Consider the following 9,040-nt stretch of genomic DNA (forward strand, 5'->3'; position numbering starts at 1 on the left):
TGGCGCAGGCGAGCAGAATGCGCTCTTCCCCGCCTACTGAGGCGATACGGCGGCGGCACCTCCACAGCTCAGTGGTCGGGAGTCTGAGCGCCAGTGATAACGAGCAGCCGAACGAACCTGTGTGCGCCGTGCATCAACAGGCAGGCTTCTGTGAGGCACGGTGGGCGCCTGAGTCTGCCGCTGCCGCTGCACCAGGCCGCCCGCTGGTGCCGGCATTCCCACGCAACTTCGCCCCCCGCGTCTCACTCCGCCCCCTCAGCGCGCAAGTCATCGATACGGGGCGTTTTCTGTGGTTTAACGTTCAGCGTTCTCCGCCGAGTGAGTTCGGGACGGTGTGTTTCTGTCATTGGGCGGCATTCGGATCGATCGGGCTGCGGTTGTTGGCGATGGCAGCACTGTGGGTTCCTTCATCTAGGTTTGGACGCACCTCCCACCTCGCCTAGGACCCCCCTGCCACCTCTTCGTTTCCTCATCATGTGGAATTGGGCAGGAGAAGACATGTGATAGTGCTGGTGACGCGCACAAGACGTTCACTCGAGATCACTCGTAACGGTGCGTAGTTGGCGTCTTATTGCTGACAATGTATGCCATTCTGAGCTCTGAAGACGCCTGTTCTCCACCTCTTCTCCGACGCGGCCGAGCACTCTAGTAACTTCCCCTGCTCACTCCCATGCTTAGCACTCTCGCTCGCTTCGTACACACCGAGACCGTACCGCGCCTGTGGGCACCACATTTCAACGCTTGCGACTTTCACTTCTGTCGGATATTCCCTGGAGACAAGCCAGAACTATCGATTCAGCGCCAAACACATCGTCTATGCGAGATACTGCGTCTCAATCGCGGTCAGAAGGTGCTCCACATAGAGTCCGGCACCGGCGAAACCGCCGTGGAGCTGGCACGGTTTGCCGAAGTCACCGTAGTCGGTTTGGAAGCCAATGCTCACAAGGTGACATCTTTTGCACACAATATCTCTTTGGCTCGTATGAACGCTCCTGGCAGATACGGCTCGCAGTCGATCGCGCAAGTCAGGCTGGTCTGTCTCAAGCTGTGTCGTTTGTGCAAGGAAAGTCGATCGCGCAGCTTGTGAGCTTCCACTGGATGTCCTAATCATTCTCGCGTTGGTGATACTACACACAGGCGACCCTCTTCAGGCCGCACGCCTTTTTGGCAGGGAGTCCTTTGACGCCATTATCGTCATCGAGGCTCTGCGAGTACGTGCGCCCCTGGCGCTTCTCGTGTATCGCCGCTGATATTCAGTCGCAAGATCGCGCCCACATTCGCCTCTGCATATGCAGAGTGGCGCCCTTGGTTGTACCTGGCGGGAAGGTAAGTGTCGTTGTCTCTTCGCACGAATTCCTGCCGTAGTCTCAGTATTCTCCCCATCCACAGCTCGGGGTCGTTGAATGGTGCTGGACAGCCGCTTTCAACGCCCACGATAACGAACACACGCGGCTCCGTCGCTTCTGGAGACTACTTCTGGGTTATGCCAGCGGGAGCCCGAAGCGCGTACTGTCGGCGCCGCGCGCGACGCGCTCCGCCAGACGGGACTTCGCGTGGTGCACATGGAGGACATGTCAGACCGAGGCGATGTCGTCCCGTGGTATGCGTCTCTGGGGAGGCGCTAGGGGCTGGAGCCTTCCGTGCAGACAGAGCATACTTGACACGGGGGCTGCTTTTGGGGGCTTGTCCCGCGATGCCGCCGCAGTGATCGTTCAAGCGGGGAGACACAAGGCGAGTCCCACTGCCACTCGGGCTCGGCGGGCGACTGATCGCAACTTTCTTTCAGCTGTTCACTCCGCTGGCGATATTCGTGGCAGAAAAACCCGTATAATGGTCGAGCTCTATGATCGATGCTGCAGGGTTACGTGTACTTCTATGTATCGGGAAAAAATACACCATGTCGTTCAGCCCGGGCGGATGAGGCGATCCAAGCAGTGTGTCCTGATATGTCTTGAGCGCATACGAGAATATTTGAGTTCTGATGTGATCCTTGTGGAGCAGGCTGTCATAGGACATCTCGGTTCGAAAACAAGGCACGAGAATCGGTTCCGAAGAACATTGGAAATGCACTATGGGTAGAAGCGGTGACCGGGGACGTGAATCTTATAGAGAGGGACATGTGGATGATAATGTGTATATTCGCGGGCAGTGACAGATACCAGAATAATCGTAGCCTGCAACAAACTGCACGCTGCATGCTGACGTTGACAAGATGAGTGATTTCGTACATAAGCCAGTTTCTGGTCGACCCTTCACTGTTGACCCCGCACTCCCCTCGAACATGGATACACCGACACGCACTTGATCCTCATTCTCTTGGGCATCGTTCTACTTTCATTCTCAACCTTCGGAACCAATCGCAATGCTTCCAAGTCTCAAGCTCGCTTCCGAGTGTTCCCTACCACATACCATTCATCGGCTCTGCTTTCGAGTTTGCTCTGAACCAACCAAATTTCTTCAGATCTTACCGGTATGGAACTCTGTCCATATGATTAAACCCTGAGGTTCTTATCTATTCGTGTCAGCGCTCGCTTTGGTCGCCACTTTCGCGCGTTGATAGGTGGAAGGTCGCTCATTGCACTTGCCTCTCCAAAAGCCATGGATGCCGTCTACCGCAACCGAGAGAAGAAGCTAGAGGTTCAACGCGCGTTCCGCCGTAACGCGCTCGGCGACATCCAGTACCTCGACTTCGGCCGCATGCTCACCGACGTCTTCTTTCCTCTCGTCGTCAACGCAAACGTCCACGCCGACCTTCACGCCACGGTCCCTCGCTGAATGCCCAATTCAAGAAGTGCCTCGCGGACCAGCACGCTCTCGGCTCGCCGCTGTCCTCCGGCGCTTCGTCATGCACGCCCTCTTCCACTCGTTCACATTCGCCTACTTCGGCCCCTCCTTCCCCACCGCCGCGGTGTTCGAGGACTTCGTGGCCGTCGACGCCCAGTCGTACCTCCTCTTCAACCCGCTCCTCTCCCCGTTCGCGTTCTCCGCGCACGCCGCCCAGCGCCGCATCCACGCCCGCCTCGCCGCGTACATCGCCCAGTGGGACGCCGCGCAGGGCACTGAGGACCTCCCCGGCGTCTCCGCGCACGGGAACGGGATCGGACGCGCGCTCGTCCGCTCCGACATGACGCGCAAGGACCAGGCGGGGACGCTGCAGCTGTACATCTGGGGCGCCGTGTTCGTCAACACCGCCAAGGTCCTCTTCTGGGCGGTGGCGCACCTTCTCGCGGACCCCGCCGCGCTCGCGCGCGTCCGCGCCGAGGTCGACGCCGCGGTCGCGGAGGGCTTCTTCGGCGCGGAGGCGGACGACGCGGGGGACGCGGCGCACCCCGCCGTGCTCGCGACGGAGCGCTTCGCGCTGCTCGACTCCGCGCTCAAGGAGGCCGCGCGCTGCACGTCCTCCCGGCGTCGTACCGGGACGTGCGGGAGGACGTGGAGCTGCCGGACGCGAGCGGGACGGGCACTTCACGGTGCGGAAGGGCGACATGGTGGTGCCGAACACGATCGCCGTGCACCACGACGCGCAGTGGTTCGCAGACCCGGACGTGTTCCGCGTCGATCGCTTCGTGGGCGAAGGCGGCGTCGAGGCCAACCGGCACCTGTACATGTGGGGGAGGGGGGCGCATATGGTGAGCGACGTTCTCGGAGTGGAGTCAGGAAGCGGCTCAACTCTACCTGCAGTGCGCCGGCCGGCAGATGGCGAGCTACTTGATGAAGATGTTCTTCATCACGATCCTTCGCACCTACGACGTCGTCCCAGCAGATGGCTCCGCGGTCGTCAAGGTGCCAGCGGGAGAGCCGAGAAGTGTTTCGACTATGACACCCGTGACCGACCTCAAGATTCGTCTGGTGGGGGGGAAGGAAGAAGGAAGTCTGTAAACGGATAGACTGTATAAGCGACTAGAAAGAAGAACGTGGCCGCATGTGTACCTTTTACTTGCTCGATCTTAGTCTAGATGCTGTATGTAGACGCTGCCCTTCTTATTGCATACACCTGGCACAAAGAGGTGCGATCAGGGCGAAGTTCGCCACAGGGCGGAAGAGCGGGTGCGTAATGGTCTGCGAGGCTGTGTTCATCGCGACGACGGTGAGCATGGACACGCGCCGGACGATCTCCGTGAGCGGCGTGTTTTTCAGGATGGATTCTTCCATGATCCATATCAGCACGTTGTTCTTTGTATTAGATCTTGACGAAGAGATTAAACGAAGGACGCACCAGCTCTGATTCGGGGCCACGAGCCTTGAGATCAGTCATGAGTTGCTCTATGGTCGGGGCAAACATCGCGACGGCCGGCATGATGACGGCCTGGCGGCTGGGTAGTGGAAGTCCGGAAAGTAACCGAAAATGTTAAAGACTCGACGCAGTATTCGACTTCTGCGTAAGGCTTGCTGTATCAAGAGCGACGGGGTTATTTTCAAGTAAGACTTGAACAAGATCAACGGCGACCGAGGAACTCACCCCGGGACATGGGCGTGACGCGCAGTGAATGAGATTCGATGACATCAACGGGTACGTACACAGCGGTGCGCCGGCGAGGATGCGGTTGCCGAGCCTCGCGACCATCTTCTGCGCATCCTCTGGAACATCTTCAGGGTCACCTACTCTGCAAAGACGGGAGGCCTAGGGCAAGTCAGAAACAAAGACGGCTTACTCGTATATAGAAAGCGTCACGCACCGATTACCCTAGGAACGACTCCTCACAACATCGGTGACGGTTTCAGGGAGCAAGCGCGAGAGCTCTCAGCTTCTCGTGCGCAATGAATGAGAGCTGTGTGGAGTGTCGTCTTCGTTTGATATTATTCGAGTCGATGAAATGCGTCTGGATCGAGGATAAGAGTCTCCCTGGATAGAGACAGAGCAGCACAAACCGCATGGACGGCGGACGCAGGAGGGAGGCGGGCGCTTGGCACGAGGTCGGAAGCGCGATTGCCGGTACCGAGCGCCGGATTGCCGTCCAAGATCACATGATCTACCACAGCGTCTCTTGCGGACCGGCTGCCGCTGTGCCCGACAACTGCCACTTGCTTGACTTCTTTCGGCCAAGACTCGGCGGGCCCTCAAGATATTCAAGCATACTCGACTGGCTGAACATCGCCAACACATCCGACGTCACAACTCCCATCATGGAACGGCCCCGCACAAAGTTTCTCAGTTGCTCAGCCACTGTCGTCCTACTCTGAAAATCCATCGCTGTCCTAGCTCGTTCCTAACAAGAACTCAACCTAGTAAGCGCTACGGCGGTAGCCTGCTAGCCTCGAAGTCGTCGCAGCGCCCCCATGCAATCGCCGGCGCGGCGGTTGCACTCCCCATCCTTGGGGCCAGCGCCGGCATCATCGGAGGTGAGTCGTCCCCATACTTCATACGCCCGGCCGTGCCCATCACAGGCGCGTCGCCGCCGCCGCTAGCCTCCATTCCGTCATGCACGGTGCGGGATGCGAGCTGGAGAGCACTTCACGGAATTATTACCACGTCCCGCGGCGGGCGGAGGTGCGGAGGTGCGGCGGTGCGGCGGGCCCCTTTTTTCGTGGGTTACTCTACATTCCGTAGACCCATTCTCCCCACGCCCATGAAAGTGTCCACATTAAGCTCCACATCTCCTATCTACAATGGTACTTAGCTCCCGCGTCTTGTGATCTTACTCCTGCCTTGACCTCTTATTGCCTACCATGCAACTTCGAAGTGGGTTAAGTCATCATTTGCTCCGCGACTCGCAGGTTTACACCCCTTTTCAGACCGCTTGACCTGCTCCTTTCCATGCCTCCCGGTGAGATACTCAAATCATCATCGAATATTACTGGCGGTCTCCTACTTCTCGCGAAGAGCACCTCAACAATCTAGCGCACTCCGGAAGCCTCTCCAACGTTCGCTGCCATCATTGCATTGGTTGAAAAGGAGTATCCGAAGCTTTACATAGACTTGAATACTCCACGATACAACCACGAAACGCGCCCCGTGTCGAGCAAATGACCGGCCGGGGCGCCTCGGGACTACCCACACACTCGATGCCACCATCAAGCACCTCTTCGTCGGCCTGAAAATGCCACAGCGGCCCTTCCCATTTCGAGGTCTGCAGGAAAATCTGAAGAATCTTACTTCTCCTCTCCTCAGCCTCCGGAAATTTAGGTCCCTGACCTTGCAGCCCAGCAGCAGATCGTCACGCGCACATGGACTTCTTCCTTCATCTCACCGCGTTTCCGGCGCTCACACACCTCCACTTCGATGCTCCCTCGCGAGGATTTGCCGTGCACCAGTCGGGTACCTTCCGGCACGGCGTTCCCCGCCCTCGTCTTCCTCCGCCTCTCCACCCGCTCGGGTGCCAGTGCGCGGCGCTCCCAGGAGACGTTCACGAAAGGACTGCATCCTTCTTGGGGTTGCCTCGGCATGTCCTGCTCTGCGCACATCCAGATCGACGCTCGGGACGCTAGCCGGAACCAAGCTTCCGTTGACGGTGCGGCGGCTCACATCGTCGCGCGTCGATGCACGGCTCAGGCGCGAGCTGAAGAGCACGTTCCTCGGCTACAACGTCGTGGCCGCGGTGCGCGTGGACTCTTCTGTGACCTTGGGAATGCGGGAGGGGTGTGTGCGGAAGGTGGAGGTTTGAGTACCACGACGAGATAATTGCCATGGACAGGGTGCGGGACGCATGCGCGGAGTATGGATCGTCTTCGAGAGGAGTTCTGAGAGGGTTATGTGAGGCGATGTATACATGTATACGTACTTTTCTGTGGAAGATTTTCAGGCTCCTGCCCAGCCGTCTTGTCGAGTTGAGCATCCCCCTCGCCGTATGTCCCGCACCTGGCGGCAGGCGGCCCGCTGTACAGCATACTAGATCTCGGAATGGGTAGTCGTTGTAATGGATTATTAGTATAATGATAAGGTGTGGTCGGGGGTGCTGAGTGTGTCCCGTGACTGTGTGGCGTAGACACGCTCAACGCCGGGGACACTCGGGCTCTGTGCCGCAGCCGTTCAAGAGAGGCGGGCTGCTTACTAAGGCTCGCCGGGCCTGACAGATTAGATTAGACTACTGGCACGTGGCGCCGACTGCAAGCGCTCCTGTTGTTGGTCCCGCGGCCCGCCGCTTGGAGGCTGACCGTACATACCACGAACATATATCAGACGGTCTGCAGGTGTTTTTCGTTCCCACAATCCATCGAAGTGTGCTCGACCTCGTTCACCACGTTGACTTCTTCTCATCAGTACCTCTCCACGACTTCCGCGCTCTCCTCATTCACGCGTTCGCAATGACTGTGGTCGAGCTCCCCAACGAAATCATGGCAATAATCTTTAGAGAAGCCTGGCTTTCCTCGTCGTCGGGTGTTGAACGCACGTCTCTATTCTTCGGATTCATGTTGACAGGCCCGAATTTCACCGACGTCTTGGCCCCCCTGATGGTTCGCTACCCTCGGCTTTGCACCACCGTCTCCCCACCCCACGCGTTGGACGCCGGGTTGCTGGACCGTGCGGTCAACGTCCGGCCCCGGAGACCGCCCCCAATCCCACCATCAAGCCGTCACATCAATATCAACATATCGTTTCTCGAGGTCACGGCCAGCGACGCCCAGCTCTTCCTCTTCCGCGACCGATGGTTCGTGCCGTGGGACGCCTTCCTCCACACCAACCTCAACACCGTAGTCCTATGCCCCTCCGTCACCGTCTCCGGCACAGAACACTGCCCCCTCCTCCCATCCCCCGCGTTCTCCGCGCGCTCGCGGCCGCCTTCCCCGCACTCACCCACCTCTACCTGGACATCCCGTTCCCCACAACGGAGTGTACCACAGCGTGGGAAACCTCACCGGCGTCGTGTTCCCCAGCCTCAAATTCATCCGCCTGCGCATTGCCGCCCTTCCCTGCTTCTGCGATGGAAGTTGGTGCCGCCTTTCCCCGGGTACGAGTGGCATAGGGAGTTCTGCTTCCCGATGGCGCTTTGCGCGGTGGCTCCCGGCCTGGAACACCTCCAGTTCGACACCGCTTTCCCCTTACATCACTTGCAACTCCCGTCGAGGGTCCGCCACCTGACCCTCGCCGCGACGCCCGTGCGGATCCCGGGGCAAGAAGAAGCCAGCACGCTCGAGGGTTACGGGCTCGTCGCGGCCCTCCACGGTGGGCTGCTTAGGGTGACGGTACTGGGGGACGTTGCGCCTCGACGGCTGGAGATCTGGAGCGGCACGGAGATGGTGGTTGGATACAAGAGTGTGGTGGCGGTGTGTGGGGAGTACGACATCGATACACTGAAGGTGGTTCATTGGCAACATGTCTTGAGTGAGTGACGTTGTATAGATACGCGGTACCTGTATCGCGATGCGCTCCCCCGTGCTCTCGTTCCTCGTGTGCGACGCCAACAGCCTTGGGACGCCCTACATCGCCGCCGAATGCATGCCCGCAAGATCCCGAGACGGGGACGGAGCGACGGCCGTCCGTGCGGCGAGCGGGTGCCAGGCACCGCGACGGGATATTTGTGAACCGATGTGCGCCAAAGACGAGGAACTGGGAGGAGGGCAGGACGCCGGCATCGAAGGACGTGATGAACACCGTGGTCGGACACGCAGCCTCAGTGAGGGCGAAGAGGAACGCGGTGATCGCGAGCGTGGAGAGGAAGAGGAAGAGCGTCGGGAGGCGGCAGGTGAGGCAGAAGAAGAAGTAGGTCCCGTACACGTCTTTCGCGAGCTGCTGTGGGGGAGTGAGTCAGCGCTCGGCATGAGGGGAGAGAAGAGAGGCGGACCTGAAACTTTTCTGTGTTCGCGTTACCGTAGAGCACGATGAACCAGACGTCGGCCAGGAATCTGGTGGTTGCGCTGATCGCGCCGAAGGTGACCGCCTTGCGCGAGAAGCCGTTCACGTCCTGGCGAATATCGAATCCGGGGCGAGCCCGAACACCGCAACGTCCACACCCGCGGCACCAGAAGCTGAGTGATTCGTCAATGTCCGTTTCACAGAGCAGACGGAAGCACGCACCGATGCGCCCACGACATACACTCCGTCATCAACCGCCCAATCACCTTCTCTGCCTTGCCCACTTCACCCTCCACCGTCGCTTCACGC

General features: G+C 59.2%; 5 protein-coding genes across 5 annotated transcripts; 3 read left to right on the forward strand and 2 right to left on the reverse strand.

Annotated features, from left to right (window-relative positions):
* Positions 1-670: 670 nt before the first annotated feature.
* On the forward strand, positions 671-2,775 carry BXZ73DRAFT_106424 (uncharacterized protein; the record flags this gene model as incomplete). The annotated part of the gene is made up of 5 exons (XM_048016625.1): positions 671-946; positions 1,000-1,083; positions 1,152-1,211; positions 1,265-1,326; positions 2,526-2,775. The coding sequence occupies 5 exons, from the start codon at positions 671-673 to the stop codon at positions 2,773-2,775; spliced, it is 732 nt and encodes a 243-aa protein (XP_047872756.1).
* A 70-nt stretch (positions 2,776-2,845) lies between these two features.
* BXZ73DRAFT_106425 (cytochrome P450) lies at positions 2,846-3,879 on the forward strand (the record flags this gene model as incomplete). The annotated part of the gene is made up of 3 exons (XM_048016626.1): positions 2,846-3,410; positions 3,439-3,629; positions 3,682-3,879. 3 exons carry the CDS (start codon positions 2,846-2,848, stop codon positions 3,877-3,879), a joined length of 954 nt encoding a protein of 317 aa, XP_047872757.1.
* Positions 3,880-3,981: 102 nt separating this feature from the next.
* BXZ73DRAFT_106426 (uncharacterized protein) lies at positions 3,982-4,297 on the reverse strand (the record flags this gene model as incomplete). The annotated part of the gene is made up of 2 exons (XM_048016627.1): positions 3,982-4,173; positions 4,217-4,297. 2 exons carry the CDS (start codon positions 4,295-4,297, stop codon positions 3,982-3,984), a joined length of 273 nt encoding a protein of 90 aa, XP_047872758.1.
* Positions 4,298-7,242: 2,945 nt separating this feature from the next.
* On the forward strand, positions 7,243-8,268 carry BXZ73DRAFT_106427 (uncharacterized protein; the record flags this gene model as incomplete). The annotated part of the gene is made up of 1 exon (XM_048016628.1): positions 7,243-8,268. One exon carries the CDS (start codon positions 7,243-7,245, stop codon positions 8,266-8,268), a length of 1,026 nt encoding a protein of 341 aa, XP_047872759.1.
* Positions 8,269-8,464: 196 nt separating this feature from the next.
* Positions 8,465-8,840, reverse strand: BXZ73DRAFT_21974 (uncharacterized protein; the record flags this gene model as incomplete). The annotated part of the gene is made up of 2 exons (XM_048017635.1): positions 8,465-8,668; positions 8,721-8,840. Coding segments are annotated over 2 exons (324 nt in total), but the record flags the coding sequence as incomplete, so codon positions are not given.
* Between the last annotated feature and the right edge of the window lie 200 nt (positions 8,841-9,040).

Source organism: Epithele typhae, assembly GCF_022376455.1.
Source record: "Epithele typhae strain CBS 203.58 chromosome Unknown BXZ73scaffold_82, whole genome shotgun sequence".
Lineage (NCBI taxonomy): Eukaryota > Fungi > Basidiomycota > Agaricomycetes > Polyporales > Epitheliaceae > Epithele > Epithele typhae.